Source organism: Prorops nasuta, unplaced genomic scaffold, assembly GCF_024137725.1.
Source record: "Prorops nasuta isolate Cenicafe-Biocafe unplaced genomic scaffold, Cenicafe_Pnas_1.2 PNAS00027, whole genome shotgun sequence".
In the NCBI taxonomy this organism is placed as follows: Eukaryota; Metazoa; Arthropoda; class Insecta; order Hymenoptera; family Bethylidae; genus Prorops; species Prorops nasuta.
Genome location: NW_027116824.1, coordinates 1,245,614 through 1,267,411, shown reverse-complemented (window position 1 = coordinate 1,267,411; position 21,798 = coordinate 1,245,614). Strand labels below are relative to the sequence as shown.

The window sequence follows — 21,798 nt, the reverse complement described above, 5'->3', positions numbered from 1 at the left end:
AAGTGCTATTATTATACTAAAATATTATTTTTTAAAATAGTGAGTGGGACGTAGGTAAGGTAGACTGTAAATTAGTGTGTATTGTAATAATTGAGTTTAACCTGCTCTCTAATTGGAAAGAGGGGAAAGTTAGTGGTCTACAATTCTGCATTTTGAAAGTGTCCGGTCTGTCATTTCACTCGACGTAACGTCACTGTTCCATCGAGAATAGTATGAAAATTCACTATCGAAAATAAAGTTAGTTATACTGCGGTGAAATCTTATCAAAGATAATAGTGGCTTCATTCCGAGTCGCGCATAAAGCGCTCAAAGTATATAGTTTACGCTATGGGCGGTATCAATAAACCGGACTAAGCTGGAATTTTAGCTTAGCAATTACTTAAGACAAAAAACGAGCTAAGTATTGCACTAAAAGTTAAAGTGAGACAATTGATCTTAGCCAAGCCTGTCCCAAGCTTAAGTTCAGTTTATTGATACTGCCCTATATTTGTTACAGAATATGAGCGTTTTAAGCGCGCACGTGCGTGACTCAGAATGCAGCTAGCATCTTGTCTTTGTCATCTTTTTAAAAGTTTTTGCTGCCCAAAGCTGGTATCGCAAATCCCAACATTACTGTATTTCTTTATTCTTAAATTTACAGAAGAGTTTCTACGGTACATCGACATTTTTGAGAAACTGATTTTAACGTATGTTATTCTATTACCCCAAAAATTTAAGTTCTTCTGTTATAAGCGATAATTTAGGTTGATGAAATGAAAATAAAGGAAATATTATAACAGAGTATAATGAACGTTTACGAGTAATCAGATTTTCAATCTAGATCAAGCTAGCTGCAAGTTGCAGTTATGCAAATAAATTAATTAAAAGTTAAAGAAAATGATCGGTCTATTATCATTAAATACTCTTGGAAAAAATAACGGGCGTTTGTTTTTGTGAAATACTTTTTTTTTTAATTATTAATCAAAATATTTTTCATTTTGGTTATTGTCATTGATTTTTACATATGAATAAATGAGAGACACATATTAACAATAATTGTTTAAAATACGTATGTATTTACTTTCATAATTCTCTTTTAATCCGAATACAATTTGTGAGACGTCAATATAGCATAAAATGTATCATTTGTCATACAATAAAATTTGAATTGATTTCTTGTGCTCATTGCATAATTGTCTTATGAACTATTTTTTGATTGTTCTGATTTAACTTTATATCATAGTATAAGGCAACAGTATACATTGTTTTATTCAATCGCTGAAAGAACCACGTACTAAAATTACTTATAAGCATATTCTTCTCTAAAAAGTCAATACTTTACACTTAATAGAATATAAATTTATATACAGAAATGTTTGATTTAATAATTTGCAAAAAAAATTTAGTAAGTCTCCCTAGAATTTATTATATACTATATAGTTTAGATGCCGAATAAATATACTTGGGCGGATGCTTTCAATAGTAATTAAATGTTTAATTATAAAGCACATCATTCGATCAAAAAGTATCAAGATATTATCAGCTGGTATATTTTCCCTTTCGCGCATTAACTTTATAAATCATTTCGAAAAACGATCTAAGATCTAACTCATTCGCCTACGAAAAACAACAGAATCAATTCCACGCAGTAATTTATATAAATTAGCGATAGTTTAACTGCATATTCACTTTTTCGGATTTACAAAATTATTATTCAATGATTAACTTTATTTTCCAGGTAAATTATTCCTCAAGACCTTTTATGTCAACTATTGTGGAAAAAGCACTGCGATTAATCTCTCATACCTTCATGATTAACAGCCATTCGTATCCACCAATTTCACACTTTACATAATATAGTATAAGTTTTAGGTATTTGTGAAGAAAGTATAGTATAACAGATAAATTTACCAGCGTCGGAAGCATGTACAACATTTATACGAATGCAATTAAAAATCGTGTAAATAAATAAGTTAAATAATTAATTGCTCCTTAAAATTTGAAAGTAAAACATTAAGAGATAGCCCCATGCAACGCACCGATGTCTATTATAAAATTATGTATTATAATAAACGTGATTATTTAAAAGACACTTTTGTTTCCGTTTTTTATTTCCTCATTAAAGTTACTGTGTAGCCCTTAAAACGCATGTAGTATTTGCTTCCAACTTGCATTACTTGACTGGCTTTAAAGCGACGAATCTCATCAAATTCTAAGAGCTGATGAGAAACATCGTATTCTGTTTGTGTATATATAATATATATATAAACAATAAATTTATAATATTTATATATACGTTGAATATATTCATTATATATATATTAGGTACATGCCTTGTAGTCGTAGTCTGCGGGCGTTTTCAGTGCCATATTTATGCAAGTTTTTGCTATTATGGACTTGCTAATCTTTCATGGCACGAGGGTGACATATTTAAATATCAATCTAATAATCTTAAGCATACAAAAATAAATTATAATAGTAATCGCGTATCTCTGGACTTATACATGTACAAGTGAATACTATGTTAAGTATGTAAGTGTGTATGTGCGCATACGTGCAAGTATACACATATACTTTAAAGTATGTAGTACCTCTAACGATTATACATTATTTAACGGAGTACAATTCAAATGCTTGTCCTTTTTTAACGCGCATATACGCAGCATATCGGGGAGAGTCAAGTGTGTACATTCGGATAACGCTCCTCTTCACTCGCCTACTTGGAACTTCCTACGATTTCCCAACATTTTTTACAAATAATCCAATTTTATCTCGAGATAAAAAACTCTGTTTCTTCCTCTCGTGCACAGTTTAATTTGCAGCAATAACAAAATATATTTGGTTCCTCTGCACTTAGCTCGCAAAAGAAGAGTGTTAAGCTTGAACTGGAGTAGAAAATAAACCGAGTAACACCTCTCCAAGATATCCTGTCGTTACGAAATTCACCGTGGCGTATTCTGGTGTATGCTTTGGCTGCAGCAAATTACCTGCAAATCAATGCGTCTCGTGAAATTGCACATACTTCAAGAAAAACTAAATAGCGCAATGGTTAATATTTCTTCGACCACAGCCCTCTATCATAGTAATCAAATTATATATAGTTAAACCTACCTATATATATAGTTTTTAATGTTGGATCAGTTACAAACTCATGAATAAGGCACGTGTTGAGAGGACTAGGAGTAAGGCCGTCATAGCTACATTCGTTTTCGTGGAAACTGCGGATGATTTCGTTACTGTAAAAGAAAAATTTTAATTTTATAATTGATATAATGCTCATTTATATATTTCCAAAAAAAGAACGTCAGAAGATGAATGAATTTGTCCAACTTACCACTTTCCGCTTGCTTGGCTTTGAAATCTGAAATAAAAGATATTTTGATTAGTTGAGAGAAAAGTCTGGTAGTTTGCTTATATAAAAATGTCGACATGTGTCTGCCTATAACAATAGTATAATACTCTTGTGGCTACTCCCACTGTGTCGATGATCAATATCTCTAACGCAGAAGGGTTAGCTAATAGCTTAACAGCTGTGTGCGAATTTTTGCAAGTAGTTTCCTGTACAGCGAGGACAAGGAACACTTTGGTACAGGCATTGGCATTTCGATTAACATAACTGGTATTTATCAATCTGGAGAGGCGTTTATCATTTACCTCCAGTAATCGTGTAGGGAACGGATGGAGTGGACCAACCAAAAGTATTTCTCGCAGCGAGGACTATTTCGTAAGCCTCCGCGTCCAATCTTCCTATTCTCTGCGTTGCCACATATTTATTTGGCTCGATTGCGTCTACTTTGGGCGACGTCAAAGGTTTCCAGTTATTGGTACCCTTGCGTCTCATTTCCACCTGTTCAACAAGAAAAAAATACCATTGATTTACAAACGCTCAATTTTCTCGAGAAATCTCCCTCTACTCGTTGAATTTATGTGTACGAACCTTGGCTTCCGCTATTGGCGAGTAACTCTCAAAGTGCCATTTCAGGAGCATGCCTTTCTCATCGTTCACTGTTTCACCCTCGTAGAAAGTGGCCCGTGATGGTACAGCTGTAACAACATTGAATATTCATCTGCTGATTCTCCTGATTTTTCTGAACCATCCTTATATTAAATAGGATCGTCGATTCTCGAGAAAATATTTTGTTATTGTGCACCAGTAATGACGGGAGTTAAATTCAACATTGATACACGCTTACTCAGTAATGCTAATTAGCATGCCAAACGTTATTTCACAGATGGCAAATGAACATAAGATCTTTCTTGATTCCAAGGTAACAGAAAACAAGCTATATTGGAACGTGGTTTAATTTCTTATCTACCACGACAACCGTCAGAGATAATGCAAAGAATATTGAATACTTGACCGATTATCATTCATCGTTCAAGCGCCACGAAGACTTTACAAATTCATTTTATTTCACAGCGTTACCAAACTTTGACGGATAATCTGTTTTAATAAATTCGAACGAATATATTTTAGGAAAGCAACGAACAAGCAAAATATTTATTAGCAGTCTTTCTTTTTCTAGCACATCATTTAAGAAATATTCTTCAAAGTTTGTTCAGATTCATCACGCTGCGGTAGATTTGAATAAAAACTCTTTTGCATAGTCATTAATCTCAATATATTGCCAATAACTATGAATGAAAATATGTGCTTTTCGAAAAAGGCTCTCTCAATGAAGGTTTGGCGTATAGAGATAACAGTCGAGACTGGCTAATTGAACAATTACCAGAGAGAGTAATAGTCGTGCTAGATTCTCCAAGATCATTGGTGGCAGTGCAGGTATATTGGCCCAGATCGTGGGCCGAGGTATGCTGAATATGAAGGGTGTGCCTAGTTTTGTTATCTCTCATGATGACCTTGCCCTTTTTCGGTAAGATTTCCTTTTGATCTTTCAACCATTTGACCGTGGCAATTGGATTGGCGTGAACGATGCAGGTCAACTGGGACTCGATTCCAATTCCCGTATGCTGAACGTCGTAATCAGTCTCAATTTCAGGAGTGTCTACAAAATTACATAGAGTATTACCATCTTGCTCAACGTGAATATTCTTAATAAATTAAAAGAAAGAAAAGTAAAGCACTTGAATTAGTTATACACACACACACACATATATATATATGAAATTCCAAGAGGTCGTAAGTAGAATCAAAAATGATTTACTGTAATGAATTCTAAATTCTTTTAAGAGGATGTGGCTTATAATTAGATTCAAAACTACGGGAAAATCTATAAGCAAGTATATCTGTGCAGAGAGTAAAATACTTGTACAGTGATGAGTTTAATAATAGGAACGTCGCGCGGTCCTCTTGTGTTTTCTATTTCCGCGAAGGCCGAACAGTCGCGGATGATTCACAGCGTTACAACTGGAATAATTGAGTGGTGCAGCGGACGAAAGAAAGTAAACGCAGTGTCATTTGCGTTGGGCTTACATTGCACAATTACGTCTATGGCAGCGTGCGGTGGATTTTCTTTGCCATCATCAGCCAAACACTGATAAATTCCAGCGTGATGCCTGTTTGCTTTGTGGATAGTCATGTAAGTTCCATTTATCGTCTCTTCGCCACCGTGAATCCTCTTGTTCTGAAAAATGCAAGGCACGTATTATTATTATTATACATATTATCCTGCATCTTTAGACGAAAATAACCGAGGACTCGAGCGTAGAATTATCGATCGAATAAAATTACCTTTCTGAACCACTTAATTTCAGGAGCAGGTCGAAGGTCAATGTGACATCCAAGCGTGATTCTCTCGCCGTGCTTCACGACGACTCTTTCATCCGGAGTGACGCGAATATTTAAACTCGCGCTTCCGGTCGCTGGCCTCTTGGTTTCTATCACGACTCTGTGAACGATTTCAGCCGGATTGTTCTTGTCCAAAACGCTGCACTTGTAGCTATCCGAGGTATCGTTCATCGTTGCGTCCTTGATCACCAAAGTGTTGTTCTCCAAGGTCCTGATTCTGCTTTCCGGTGATTTGTTCATTATGAGGAACTCCGAGTCCTTCTTCCAGATGACCAACGAGTTCTCTGTGAATGTTTTAATTACTCAACTACACATTGAAACTATAAACACTGAGAATACAAATCAACCAAATCTTTGTTCTCCAAAATAACATCATTTATAAATATCAATTAAAAATAAATGAAATTGAATAAGGCTCATAAAAATCCATTTCATTCGAATGATATTTCTATAAACGAACTATATATCTACATAAATTACTACTAAAATCAAGTAAATAATTAAATATCACACACACAATTCGAATAAAATTAATTAATTCTCAGTGTATAGATAAGAAACATGAGAGAAATAATATCCTTACTACTATTGACGACCGAGCAGGGTAACATTACGGTGCTTCCGGCGTAGGCTCTAACGGTCAAAGGCTGGGAAATAATTTTCGGTGGCTCGCCGTTATCGTTATCATCGTCCTCGTCAGCAGGATCCTCGTCATCGATATCCTCGTCCTTCTCGTCTTCAGGACCGTTGTCCTCCGGATAGTCCTCGGGACCAAAATCTTTGTTCGGTTTACACCAGCCTACGAAATAAAACGACTAATTAATCAAGAGAAAATCACGGATGAGAAATAAATATTTGAAAATTATCTTAACACAATTTGGAGAATTCTATAAACGGTTTTATTTATTGGCGTATCCTAGTTTTAATTCCTCCCTCCCTTTGCTTAGTCTTTGGTCTTTCCTGCAGCCGGTAAATAAACCAAGTGTGTATTTAGGTTCAATTATTTCCAGCGCAAGAAGGCATGCAGTATTAGGAGGGGGGAGGGAGGGCGGTAGGATTACCAATGCAAGCGCGAGCTTTACGCGCGTATACATATATATATATATATATATAGTATACATGAATAACGAGAGCGTGGCCGCACCCGATTTCCCGGCTTTCTTCGCTCTAGACTAGACTGAGAACTGCGCGAGAATTCTAATAATAGAGTCGACCCCGCGCTACGCCACCACCAACACCACCATCACCAGTTTCTTCGTCAACCTCGCTTCTTCCTCTCTTCCATAATAATAACAATAATTTTAAATTAATTCACAAATTGTGGGAACCTTGAATTATAATTACGAGTGATACGATTTTAATTAATATCGGTCTATCGGTATTGCGTGATTAGCCAGTCGAGTTAAATTTAAGTTTCACGTTTACTGGAATCGGTAGCGTTGGATATTGTATAATAATAATAATAAATTATAAAATTCTCTCTAAGATCAAGAACTTGCAATTGTAATTATATATAGACTCGTAATTTCAATGAATATTCATTTATCGAGATTGCAGGATTGGTCACTCGTGCTCAGGAGAGTTTCGCGCTCGACCAGAATGTTGAGAGCTCCTGGTATTATATAAATCTATAATAATAGTCATTTAAAATTGATCTCGAGATGCAGAACCGCTAATTATAATTACGCCCGATAGAATTCAAATTATCGTCGATCTATCGGAACACACCGCACGGTTGGTCACTCGTGGTCAAAAGTTTCTCGTTCGCCATTATATAGCATGCTATATCGTACAATTCTATAATAATAATAACAACCCAAAATTCATAATTCGAAGATGCGGAAAGTTCAAATCGAAACACAGGCAATAAAATTCGAATTACAAAATGGATCCATCGGAAATGCAAGATTGGTCAGTCGCGCCCAAGTTTCGCGTTCGCCGGAATTCCTGGTGTGCTATATATACCGTGTAATAGCCGAGGTAAGAAAAAGCGCGATGGAACGCGCGGGAGAAAAATGGGAGAGGGTCGGGCCGGGCTTATTCGTGTCCGCGCTCAGTTAGCCGGTAAAAGAGTGGAGCACGCTTGTCATTTTCGTCACGATTCCCGTTTAACGCGAGGCGGCGCACCCCTCTTCCGCAAAAATGGGTCGTGCAAACGAGCGAGTGGCACACGGAGCACCAGCAGCAGCGACCCGCGAGTCGCGACCATCCCTCGCCGCTTCGATCCTTCCTTCCGCCGCCTGGTTCTTACGTAATCCGGTCACTTTGAATTACACCGACGTGCCACCACACGGGGATCCGGGTCGTCGGACGCTAAAATCTCCTTTAAAAGCCGCCCCTCCCCCCCCCCCCCCCCCACCTGTCTTTTCGCTTTTACGCGCGGTTCGTTTCTTCCACGGAGCCTCCTAGATCGGGCGAGATGGAAACGGGCGTCGAGCGAGGAATAACGCCAAACGTGAGATACGACTCGAGGTGCATGCAGGGTATATAGAATTTAGGTTAATACGCTTCAAACGTCAATGCGACGCGCTATTTTTCTCCCTCTAACCGAGCCCTCGGCCTCGTCTCTCCCTTCTGGAGTCCCTGGCAACAGTACCCCCCCCCCCCCAACCCCCCACAACGGCCCTGTCCTCTCTACATACTCAGTCCTCCAAAGCCCAACCCACTCCTCGCGTCCTCGCAAAGGCGCCACGTTGTCCGCATACGCTCTCCCGTGCTATAATAATGGCGGTAGTAGACTCACCCCCGTTGAAAAAGAAATCTTTACTCCCTGCGGAACATCTTCCTCCGGGTACCAATTTCCTAAATTTTTTTCAACGATCAGACAAAATTTCTAGTGTTTATTTTCATGTTTATATATTTTTTCTTGAATAAAGCTTTATGGTTCGAGTTGTTGATGGAGTAATTTTTGTTTCGAGTGATTAGTATTAATTAACTCATAGGAAAAGGGCTTTAATCGTTTAATTAAAATATTGATTCAAGCTTGAACGAATTTTGATAAAAAATTCTCATTCGGAAGTAATTTTTTGCAATTTTATTGTCCTCGACAACTAAAAAGTATTCCATCTCTCTTTCCATCGTTTATTTGTTTTTCTTTCCACGATCAGAATTTTATGACGCATCGCTTCGGTCGAGTATGAGTCTCGAGCGAAAAATTTGGCGTCGGCGAATTTTTGGTAAAAATGTGTTGGAACGCGAGGAAAGTTGATGGGTGATTTCCGGTAATAAGCGGGCGCGAAACACGCGTGAGTATATAATAACGGGCCTAAGACCATTCGGTGTTAGGATGATGTCATCTGGACTGTGAAGGAGAAAAAAAAAGCTGGTGCGCTCTCCATTTGCGTTCGAGGCACGTTTGACGCGTCATCGGTTCACAGCGACTGCCTCTCGCAGACTTCTCCCCATTGGCCGTTCCTTGCAGCGCGTCACGAATCGCTTCTGATAACGATTCAAATGAGATCATACACGAGAAAACTAACCGAGCCCGTACGATATCGTATTTCATCTTATTATTGCAGTCCCCGGCCCTCTTGTACCGTGCGAGACTCGTTCGACCAATCCTTGTTTTGAAATTTCATCCTTCAGCCCTGGAATATATTAGTACATACTATGTACGTTCCGCAAACATTATTTCGCAAGAGTGGCGCTGTACGAGTAGTAGCTATACGTATAACGTGTATTTACGAACAGTGGAAAAGGTCTTTTATGGTTCGGACAAGAGAGACAAGGGGAGCTTTAAATATTCAATTTATTGGGATATATTTCTAAAATTATTATATATAACATGATGTAAGAGTAAAATGTACGAGAATGATACTTTATGAAGCACAACTGTAGTACATATTTGATAAACAGTAGAAAAGGTCGTTTACTATTCAGACAAGATTAAAATTCCTATTTGCTCGAGAAATCGGCTACACAATATTATAATAACGTGACAGTAAGAACAATTTTTTGAAATGGCTATTGGTTTCAGGAGCTTAAAACTTATTAGTGGTTGAAGGTGAAGGGTAGAATGAACACACACATAGATAATACGCGCTATATAACGAATGCCAAATCAGAGCTTGCAAATCGAAGTATATGTTTAACGTGAAAGAGTATTTTGATAGAATTTTAAATTTCTCGGAGAAAATGTAACGTTGAACATTCTCGTGCAGGTATACTGTAAGCCTTGAATGGTAAGTTCGTTAATTTCTTTTGCAAAGACTCGTTGTGGCCAGGATCTCTCACAAACAACACACACATACGCACATACACAGAAAATCCGAGTGCTTTGGACTGCCAGATTCTGAGGAGGAATCAGAAATGTCAGCATCTGAGTCACCACGTATGCGCAATCGTATATTTTCAGTGATTACAAGCTGCTTCGAGCATATAAATTTCAAATCTATCGTGTTCTGCAATATCCTCGCGCTTCTACCACACTAAACTATTATTATCTATATTTTTATGATAATTTCACGAAGAATGCCTCGTTTGATCAATCGCATTTAATTGACGTAAGAAAATATTTCATCAAAAGCTGGTACCACTATGTTGCTCACCATCGCTGTAATTATAATTGACACGGTGATTGATAATTCTTCGTGGTTTATTATTCAACGAATATATATATATATATATATATATATAGTAGAAAGTTTGGCAAATGCCAAAGCTTGGGGCTACGTCGTTATTATACAGGAAATAATTTTTTCTTTTAATTTTTAAGTTTTTATAGGCAATCACGAAAATCGTGATTTTCATTGCTGCATGGAAAGACTGCGTGACGAAACGTTCAAGGATGTATCAAACCCATGAAAATAATGCATTTATCCCACGCGTAAAGTTTAATCCGCCTCGGTGCAAATTTCTCTAATTTACCGCTGAAACGATCCGTAAAATTTTCTCCCCGGAAGCTCACTGGCCTCTAAAACCATTTTAAGACTGTTTGCTTATTTGAAGACTCTGTACATCCAACACTGGAATAATTCACAGTCTTCAATGAAACTCCACACACTCGGTTTTAATGAATTATTCATTAGAGAAATATAGGAAATAATTCTTATTTGTTCTTACATTTTTTAAATTTATAGCAATCATGAAAATCGCACTTTTCCACGTTGAATTGAAACAATGCATGAAGAGACGTTAGAGGACGTACGAACCCTATAAAAATAATGTATTTATCCCACGCGTAAAGTTTAATTCGCTTCGGTGTAAATTTTTCTAATTTACCGCTGAAACGATCCGTAAAATGTTCTCCCCGGAAGCTCAGTGGCCTCTAAAATCATCTTCGGATTGTTTGCTGATTCGGCTAAGTACATCCACGCAGAGACAATCGACGGTGTTCTTCGATCAATGAAACTCTACGCATCGGTTTGATGAATTATGCATTAGATTATGCGCGCGCCTTTGTTTAATCCTTAATCGATAAAAAGAAGAAGAAACGGGACTTAATGAATTGCCTTTTTTACGACTTATTCAATTCCGCACTTTTGTCCTTGGGCGTAATTCAGCATTATTTCCACGAAGTAAACACGCGAAGCTCAATTGCATTCCTCGCAGCATCATTTCATACGTGCTTTTTCATTTTCAACGGCTCGCTGGGTAACGCGCGCCGTAATGAAATACGCCGAGTAAAGGATTACTCGATCTTTTAATAAAGTGGGCTGAGTCAATGTTTTACGACCTTCCTCCTTCCTATTTTCCTACATCCTATAAGCCACATTGACTTTTTCAACCATTACATCATTCTTTTCCTTGCTCGCCTCAAATATTTGTTCAACGGTTCGACACTGTTTTTTTGCAACTCTGAATAATCCAGTCGTTTTAATGATGCTGATTTGCTTAACTTGGTCCTCTTGTCAGAGTATGTGTTCATTGTATCATTAATATTAGAGTGATATCACAAATGCTGATTTTCAAATATTTGTTAAACGGTTCAACAATTTTTTTTGTTTTGCCACTCTGAATAATTTAGTCATTTTAATGATGCTGATTTGTTGAACGTTGTCCTCTTGACCAAGTATATGTTTATCGTATTATTAATATTAGAGTGATATTACGAATGCTCATTCTGAAATATTTGTTAGACGGTTCAACAATTGTTTTTACCACTCTCTGAATAATTGAGTCATTTTAATGATGTTGTTTCGCTCGAGACTCACTTTTAATGATCATATACCCACTGTATCTCGAAAATTAGGGTAGTAGTACGAACACTGCTATCTTATCTTGAATTAGATTGGGGGATGTCGTCGATTTATCGATTGGACCAGTTGGACCATAAATCAGTGTCATCAGTTCCGACATGGCTTCCTCGGCCTACGAGGGTGAAAGGAAAGTGAATAGAATAACCCATGGAATTTTGCGAGAGTCACGTGGCAAAACTGAGTTCTGAAAATATTTCCATTACCATGTCCTTCGATCAACGACTTTAGCCCAACAATAAAATCGACCATGAATTATCCTCGGTGTTTGAAAGGAGATCTAAATTGCACGTCACGATCCCAATGATCATTATCGACGCGTAAACAACCAATATTACACACGTGCACCTATATCTATACACCATATAATTTACAGAAATTCAATCTGGCACCAGAGACTTTTGCAATTCTATCAATAAAATAATAACAACAATAACAAGTATTTCAAGAATAATTTTCGTAATTTCGAATGATAAATGAGTATGGGGAAAAGTACTGGTATACGCGAAGTAAAGGGATATCCGAGTAAAGTTTGATTAATGCAAGGAGAGTGGAGGCGTTGGAAGGAAAAGTGACGAGGAGGAAGAAAAATTAACGGGGTATGCATACACACAAGGGAAGGCAAGATTTTCTTGCTTGTAATGTTAAAGGGGGAATATTGGGGGGGGGGGGGGGGGGGGTGGATAGACAAATGAACACAGAAAGCGAAACGAATACCATTTGATACAGAAAGTATAACTGTATTTAGAGGGGGGGGGGGGCATGGTGGACAAACGAAGGAATGGTGAATGGATGACGTCAGCCAGTGCATTCTCTCACGCCTTAATGGTTATTATTGCCAAGAGGCACGCACTCTTATTCCAAGAGAGAAAGACTGAAAGACTCTTTCCCCGTAACCTACGCGCTTACACACACACACACACGCGTAAACAAGCACAAAGCGCGAGCCACGTCCATGCAGTAAAAAAATTCTCTCTCAGAGATTCTCATATAAATATTTACCTATCGTTGCATCACGCACCAAAGCAGCAGCCGCCCGGCTAATTTAAATACGCGCGGCTCCGTCAAAATTAATCACGACAAATCCAAACAATCGCTCCGGTTGTCTAAAATCGATCTAAAATCGATCTTTCTGTGTCTAAAACATTCTTTTCTCTCTATTTCGGCTAATAAAACATTTTTCCAAGATCAAAAAAATTGTTTATATTGTTCCTAGCGCAAAAAGCTCCCGTAGAATTGCACGAAAAGATTTGTTGAGTTGGGAAGAGGATGCTGAAGAGCGTTCGAATCGAAGGAGCTTGTATGCAAGATTGAGAGAAGAAACGCGTGAAAGTGCAAGGAAATAGCAGGAAAGGAAAGGGCGGGAGAGCAGTTTTAGCGAATACACGTCGTCCTGGAATGTGTGCGTCGCTCGTAAAGGCTGAAACGCGCGCGCAGAAGCAAGCATGACAAAACCGAGAAAACCGGGAGTGCCACCGGCCGAATTGACCCGACGCGTCCGCTCAAATTCTTGCGCGTCTTCTTCTTCTCCTCTTTCTCTTTTTCTGCTTCCTCCGCTTCTGCCTCGGCTTCGTCGCGCTAAAACTTTAACCCGTCGAATCATCCATACGGCACAAAACGCTTAATATTCATTTAGCATTTCGAAACAATCCTTATCGACGATTCTTTTTTTATTAATTCTCTCGTATTCAGCGCGTAGAGTGTCTCTCGGGCTTCTCGAAGCTTCGCTCGGTCCCACGTCGATGCGAGACGACGGAGAAACCAAATAATCATAATAAAATAATAATAAACCTGCCCCCCTCGCGTAAACATTTAAGCTCGATTTTGATAGAATCTACATTCCGTTGACGTTGTATATCGTTCCGAGAAATGTTCAATGCGTTTATATCAATGAGACAAAAATTGTTTGATCAGCATCAATATTGCCGCGAATATATTTCTATTAATAGTTTTACCAAATTATCCAATCGACAAAAAAATTGTTTTAATCGAATTAAATTCAATTCACACTCGCGTAAATATTTCAATTAAATCATACACAATAGAATCTACGTTCCGTCCACGATATATCGTTCCGACGAATTTTCGATACGTAATTCTCGTAGAAAGTCATTTATAACGCGAGATTCGGTATATTTGTGTGTGCCATCGCGATCTTTCGGCCCAGTTTAAATAAAGTATATCGGTTATTTTTGTCCAGCATTTTTCCACCAATATTTATCGCGCACCACAGAATGGCTTAACTCGAAAGTATAGAAAAAGAATTGTGTATAGAGACGAGATTTCAAGTAGCAGATGCAATTAACGATTGGAAATAATCTAGCCGTTATTACCAACGGCGAACGGCGGCTCGTCGTGCGAAAATAACTGGTGCCGGCCGGGATAAGAGGGGGGGGGGGGGGTTGAATAAAGGGACAGGAGTAAACGTGGCAGATTGCCAAACGGGAAAGATAACGCGGGTTCGCAGATGCTGCTGCTTCTGCCTCCTCCGAGAAAACCCAACTCGATCATCGTCACTCGGCTGACTACTGCTTCGTTCTACTAGTTTAGGCATATATATATATGCTAAATTTCTATGATTTTTAAATGAAAAAAATTACGAGTCGTCGCAGATTTTGTTACGCTTCCGAGAAAACCTAACTCGATCATCGTCATTCTACCATCTCCTTCGTTTTGCAATACCGGAAATTTTACCAAGGTAGAAAAACTCGTAAAGGGCTGCTGACTCTGCTTGATAAAATGATCAAAATTTGACGAGGAGCTTCCAGCCAATTTCTCGTGTACCTTTTGGCGGAAAATTAACTTACGCTTGTTTCCGTTTACCAATGCTGCCAGACAGATTTCCATACTATATTTCTATCCTTAATTTAGCCTGATTCTGACTCGCCGAGCTATTCCTATACCTTCCTGCTGAGTAGACGCTCTTCGTTTTCCAGAGGGATGATAATATAAGCTTGGAGAGCTTTGGATTTTATTATTTTTATATTTTAATAATAAATTCACTCTCTCTCTCTCTCTCTCTCTCTCTCTCTCTCTATCTCTATACATATATATAAATCTATTTCCCTCGGTCTCTATAAAATTTAACTGTATATCTCGATACTGATCTTGATCGATAATCGAGATTTATTTCAAGATGAGGATGCATATATGTAACGCAACTATACTATAGCAGCTATATATAAAAGATTTTCTCTGATTCTAATTTCTATTGTGATACTTGACTATATCTGGCAAGAATGATTGCTGTAAATTGGTCTTAGATTTTGTGAGTGAACCATTGGTTCATCGTGGAGCATTAGTCACCGATTATCATCTTCGAAACTCGATGGACTCTCGATGTAAAATAGAAACTCGTGACCCCGATAGTCGATTACGATCGTCTAGGAAATATTTCACTGTTTACCAATGTCCTCTGGAAGATTTATCAGCATGCGGACACGAGTTGGACTGCAGGAACGGACTTGGTATAATTACTGTGGCTTCGAGGCGAGCATCTTGGTGGGCGAATGTCAACGATTCGTCATGTGTAAACATTGAGCGATATGTTTGTCCCTTTCAATACCCTCTCGTGTACCAAGCACCACGTAAATATAGGTACCCGTATACCTTTTACAACGAGCGTCCGTTCGTTGGCAGAATTTCTCTTAGAAATCAACTGTTGTAATAACTGTGACGTATTTTTGTAAATATTAACAAATCTATTCTATTAATTTGGAATTCTTGAAGCATCTTGTAAATGCGTTGTATAATTAATGTGGATTTATTGGAAAATTTATTTTAGAAAAGAAATGTTATAATAATTACACGAGATACTTTTGTAAATATTTACAAATCTACTTTTTGTTTTACAATAGCAAAAGTGTCATGTAAATACACTTTAGAATGAGTGTGTGGATTTATTGAGAGAATTTCTTTTAGAAAAGAAATATTATAATAACAATATAAGACACTTTGGTAAATATTTACAAAACTATCTTTTGATTTAGAATACTAGAAGCACCATGTAAGTATAGTCTACAATGAGTGTCGATTTCTAGAAGAATTTCTCTTTGAAATCAACTGTTGTAATAACTATGACGTAATTTTGAAAATATTAACAAATATATTTTTAATTTAGAAAACCAGAAGTACCACGTAAGTACGTTCCAAAACGTGTATCGATTAAAATTGACAAAATTTTTCCAAAAAATGCTATAATAATTCTAACACACTTTTACAAATATAGCAATTAAAATATTTCCTCTATTCGGAACAAAAACTACAATTACAACTGCACAGAGGTCTCTCGAATGGAACGTACAGCGACAATACATGACACGACAGCGTTTCGGGGAACAATGCGTGAACTTTGTCAGTTCTCTTAGAGCGTAATCGTGCAAATTAGAGGGCATTTACGGTGCTAGAAACTTTCTATTACATCCGTTGTTTGTCGAGGACGAATTATGGAGATAATTTAGAAAACAACTCAGCGTTTACTAGGGGAGGGGGAGAGGGGGGGGGGAGCCTCGACCGTGGTTGGCGTTTCCCCGCGATATTAGGCTAATGACGTAACGTAATAATAAGAGGAGCAGTGAAAAAAGAGGGAAGAGAGCTTATCAAGAAGAATTTCGAGCGACGTGGGACAGCGAGTCAGTGGCTTCGCAGGAAAGAACAATGAACTTGGCCCAAGGAGAACACGATCGTGCAAACTCGTCACGTAACCATTTAACCCACCACGCGTTTTCTCCCTCCTCGACATCCAGCGCTTTCCCTTCTTTGGCCATGTAATTTCTTAGAATCGCCCCGCGGAGAGTAAAGATGCGTAACTCGTTTAACACGTGCTACGAGGAAGTCTCCTTTTTCGGAGTGCTTCATTCAACAATTCGATCCTATTAGAAGTCTATATAATTTTATCCAAACGATACTATGGATCTCCTTATCACCAACTGTAAACTATTTATGACGTAATATGGAACCAAAATTTGTACTCTTACTGATATGTCTCTCATTCACGAGTTTCGTCATGGTGTTGTATATAATTAATTTGGTTTGAAGAACTCTTTATTTGAATAGTGGTAAATAAATATTTGCCTATTAATGAGATTTAATTAAATGATTTAAAACTTTAATTTTATTCAAATAGTTTTTATTTTGTTGAATCAGTCAATTATGATAATCAAGTAAATATTTATTTGTGACTATTTAATTAAAGATTTATTTCGATCAACACATCTTTTCTCACTGTGTAAACTGTAAATATAAATCAACAAAACTTGAATTATTTGGAATAAATTTAAATGTACTCGTTAGCAGTTTTTTTATTTATTGCATCACTGAATTGTAAAAAAAATTAATTTTATTAATTTAATAATACACTCGTGTATAAAATCCAGTAGAATTTTCTTGCTATCTCGTTACGGTATAATACTTCAATGCCACCGGAGTATCTTGATGTACGTATTTGCAAGTAAGTCAAGTTTGCAATGTTCGAAATCTCGTAAAGTTAGCACCGACACGGCATGATCGTGATACCATTGGGAATGATGGGAAAAGTAGTAAGTATACTAGTATGGCGTGACCAGTCTGTTACTACTGCAACACGCTATATAGATATACTACAGTTTTAGGAGAAAACGTTGAAGGCGTGCTCAAGCTTTATCTCGAACCTCGGTGCTAATTAATGTGTGCTGAATTGTTAAACCACCTTGCTTTACCCAGTAATCTCATTGGCTCTTCAAAATTATCTCTTCGAACCAAATTAAAAATATGCCACGCTTTATTTCATCGGAACAAAAATTCTAAACCTCTGCCCTACTATATATATAGCAAGATAAACTTGTATAAATACAGTGCAAGCATGATTTTCTCTAAACAAATCAATCGGTCCAATTAATTACAGCATATGTAGGTTTTTCTCGAAGCTTTCAAGGTTATTAATCCTACTCCATGCCATTCACTTCTCAGAAGCGAAGGTTCAACAATGCACTTGTGTCTCTGGTTTACAATTTAGAAAATGCGTACGTCCTTCGTTAAAATCGAAATGATTTAGAAAGTGATGAATAGCTGTACAGTGTGTATTATATATATGCTACACCGATGTTGTCTTTTTTCTACTCTCTCGGATGCACGCAGCAAAAAATATAGTAAAGAAACGTGCAATTTCCCGTAGGCATTAATTAACGTGGCATAATTTGATGTTACTCAAGCATCGTTAGGGAAATTTACAATCAACTATGCTATATATATATATATATATATATATATATATATATATTGTAAGAGGAATTTTTCAACGTGAACGTTTCACGTTCGAGTAATTAGCGTCGAGTGCGCAAAACCGTTGTTGTCACGACTGACATTGTGTCGTTTGACATTTATTAATTTCTTCCGTTTTCGCCTGCCAACTATTTACGCCCGTTGCTTTTTTGCTACTGGAAATTATCAATGGTGACAATATATATGATGAACGCGCGGAGGAGTGGGGGAAAAGTAGCCAGTGTGATTGTATCTCGACATATATAGGCACTTGTTACGTCACTATTATATGAAATAAAAGTAGACGTTTTTCCAGCAACTTTTAATTCGATCGGCGTGTAAAAATAGACGATCGTTTCGATTGACGTAATTCGAGTGACAACTATGTTTACGGTTGTTTAGTTCGCAGTCAAAGAAGCGAGACCATCGGTTGCTCTATATATATATATATTGGAGCGAGCAATTAGCATGCAGCAAAATAAGCGAAAAAAGTACATACAAGTTGGTGAACGTGCAGCTATTAGTTGACACTTTCAACTGTGTCAGTTGACATTTCGAAAAAAATTATAAAAATAGTTGTTTCTATTGATATAATTCGAGTGTTAACAATGTTTACCGATATTTAATTAGTATATAACCATAGAAACTGCTATATGTACCTCAACTTGAACGATTAGCATGCAGAAAATTAATTTTACAGATCACTCAGCTTTAGGATGAAATTAATAAAAGTTGCAGGGTACGCGAGAGTCCTCGAGATTGTTGCTTCTGACCGCTGCAAATGGAGCAACACAAACGCAACACGCGCGCACTTGCGTCACTGGCAAGATTCACTAGTATTTCAATTGTTATATGAACAATGTCAGAGAGATAAACTTTTTTGATATGAGTAGACACTGCGCACTCGACTGTTATATGCACATTTTTACCGAAATAAACGCCTTGGCCAGCACTTTTTACACTCAACTATGGATATTCCGCGGTATTTTACGAAACTTTTCACGTATTATTGGAGAAAAATGCGAATCGCGGTGAAATAACGAGGAAATAGCAGTGACGAGAGTGCGTTCGCGCGCGAGAAAGGCGAAAATTCGGGGCCGCTGTTCGCTCGCGGGCGCGTAAAGATTTAAAAAAACCGTCGCGACGTCCGCGGTTCGAAAAAAGGCAAAGAAGCATGGCGGAGGGATATCCGGGAGAACCTGATTCCCGTTTTCGGATTTGTCCGAGCAGGTTCTCCCGGATATCCCTCCGCCATGCTTCTTTGCCTTTTTTCGAACCGCGGACGTCGCGACGGTTTTTCCAAATCTTTACGCGCCCGCGAGCGAACAGCGGCCCCGAATTTTCGCCTTTCTCGCGCGCGAACGCACTCTCGTCACTGCTATTTCCTCGTTATTTCACCGCGATTCGCATTTTTCTCCAATAATACGTGAAAAGTTTCGTAAAATACCGCGGAATATCCATAGTTGAGTGTAAAAAGTGCTGGCCAAGGCGTTTATTTCGGTAAAAATGTGCATATAACAGTCGAGTGCGCAGTGTCTACTCGTATCAAAAAAGTTTATCTCTCTGACATTGTTCATATAACAATTGAAATACTAATGAATCTTGCCAGTGACGCAAGTGCGCGCGTGTTGCGTTTGTGTTGCTCCATTTGCAGCGGTCAGAAGCAACAATCTCGAGGACTCTCGCGTACCCTGCAACTTTTATTAATTTCATCCTAAAGCTGAGTGATCTGTAAAATGAAGTTTTTTCGGTTCAAAACGTGTCGAGTGAAAAAAGTTGGTAAAAATCGTACGTGCAGCCACTATTTGACACTTTGACCCGTGTCTGTTGACAATTCGAAAAAGTAGTTGCTTCTGTTGACATAATTCAAGTACCTACAATGTTTACCAACACTTGATTCGTAATCTCAGAAACTGTTATATATACATATACCAGAAACTAAGCTACTTTCATGCAAGAACCTAAATGGAAAAAATGAGTAAACATTACTGTGTGCATACGCACGGCCATTTGACACTTTCAACTGTGTCAGTTGGCAATCGAGATGATTTCGCACGAAAGCGGCTAATTGCGATGTTAATGACTGGTGGTACGTGATAATTGCGTTGCAATATATATATATATATATACAGTGGTCCATTAGGACTATGACGTCACACATTGGTATGCGTATAATAATCAAAAGATTACCGTTTAAAATCCAAGCTCTATTAGCCTTGTCAAAAGAATAGCAACTGTTTTTGGTAGCTCTTTTTGTCTTGCACAATAATTTTAAGACTCTCGCCGTGAAATGCCAGGAATTTTCCAATTATACAATATCGTCGTTTGTTCGTGTACCTATATATAAGTTGCACGGACTGACAGTTTTTGTAATATAATGGCTGCGTAAAGAAAAGATAGATCAGCCCGCGCACCGTAAGTAAGTTGTGCAAATAGGTTGAGGTAGTAGCCGTGCATGCAATAGTCAGCAACCAGTATGACCAGTCTGTGCAGAGTCTGCAGCACACTAAGCGTGCACTGTGCAGTGCTGGCGTACCTCGGCTAGCATGCGATGGTGGGCGTTAGCTTACAAATAATGTAATAATAATCTCCTGCACGGCTGATAATTTTCGCTTCGTTAACTCGCAAAGCTGTAACTCAGCTACCAATAATCTCTCGCTTTTCTTCGAATAATCATCATTCTAATCTGATTAGATACAGAAGTGTATTGTGTCTGCAACCGCAAATGCTTTCCGTTACTAAAACTAAAGAATTTGTCATTGTTCCAAAAGCAAAATATTTTGTTTAAAAAACACATTATTGTACACTCGTTAAAAATGAATTAAATTTCTAAAAATTTCACAAATATCGATATTCCTATTCTTTCATATATAACGATCCAGACGTTATAATCAAGTGTTTTTTAATGTTAATTCGAATGCAAATAAAAAGGATTGCGATTGTCACTCTATAAACTGTGAAACGACAGTTATTGAAATCAACGAGAGAGAGAGAGAGAGAGAGAGACAGGCTGGATAATTGATCGTAAAATAGGAGATGCGATTGCAAGAAAACATTTATAGACGCTGTCGAGGAAGAAGAAAGAATAATTTGGCGAGTTCATTAAATTGTGAATAAGCGACTCGGGCGATAAGGAAAAGGCTTTTATCGCCGGCTTAATAATAGCGTGGTATGCGTGGCTCGGTGGAATAATTGGAATTGGAAACGTTAATTGGCGAGTGAAATGGTTTGGTAAGAATTATTGTTGAGGAGGAGTCAGCGAGCCCTGAACTCTGAGTCAACAGCTCCCACGACGAGGTGACCGTGTTAGATTAAAGAAACTGGCTCATGGAGGATTTAGGGCGCAGTAACTGGGCGTAGTCGTTTATACCAATTCACAGAATTAACTCGTACATATATGTATATATATATATATACATAGATTAGTAGAATTTTCCTCCAGCTTGCGGATTGCACGCTTCGATTCTCCTGCGAGGCATTTTCGCGACTTTACGTAAATCAGCCAAGATTCTAAACAAATAATAAGTTTTTTCGACGACTTGGTTTCTAATTTTCATTTGCTCGGTGTGTACACTGAGAGGAAACATCGTTTGATTCTAATATAAAATTTATAATTAAAATTGATTAAATTTATTATTT

The 21,798-nt window shown here is 37.8% G+C and overlaps 1 protein-coding gene across 1 annotated transcript in view; it reads right to left on the bottom strand.

Moving 5' to 3' along the window:
• Positions 1-1,034: 1,034 nt before the first annotated feature.
• The window catches only part of LOC136782426 (lachesin-like), a 76,034-nt gene continuing 55,270 nt past the window's right edge, over positions 1,035-21,798 (bottom strand). Inside the window, exons 2-10 of the mRNA XM_066741852.1 lie at positions 6,312-6,527; positions 5,672-6,012; positions 5,414-5,564; positions 4,710-4,985; positions 3,917-4,023; positions 3,634-3,826; positions 3,314-3,340; positions 3,091-3,215; positions 1,035-2,966 (exon numbers count right to left, since the gene is read on the bottom strand). Of these exons, the coding sequence (XP_066597949.1) occupies positions 3,121-3,215; positions 3,314-3,340; positions 3,634-3,826; positions 3,917-4,023; positions 4,710-4,985; positions 5,414-5,564; positions 5,672-6,012; positions 6,312-6,527 (1,406 nt within the window). The 3' untranslated portion in view covers positions 1,035-2,966; positions 3,091-3,120. The remainder of the gene's footprint in view (positions 2,967-3,090; positions 3,216-3,313; positions 3,341-3,633; positions 3,827-3,916; positions 4,024-4,709; positions 4,986-5,413; positions 5,565-5,671; positions 6,013-6,311; positions 6,528-21,798) is intronic.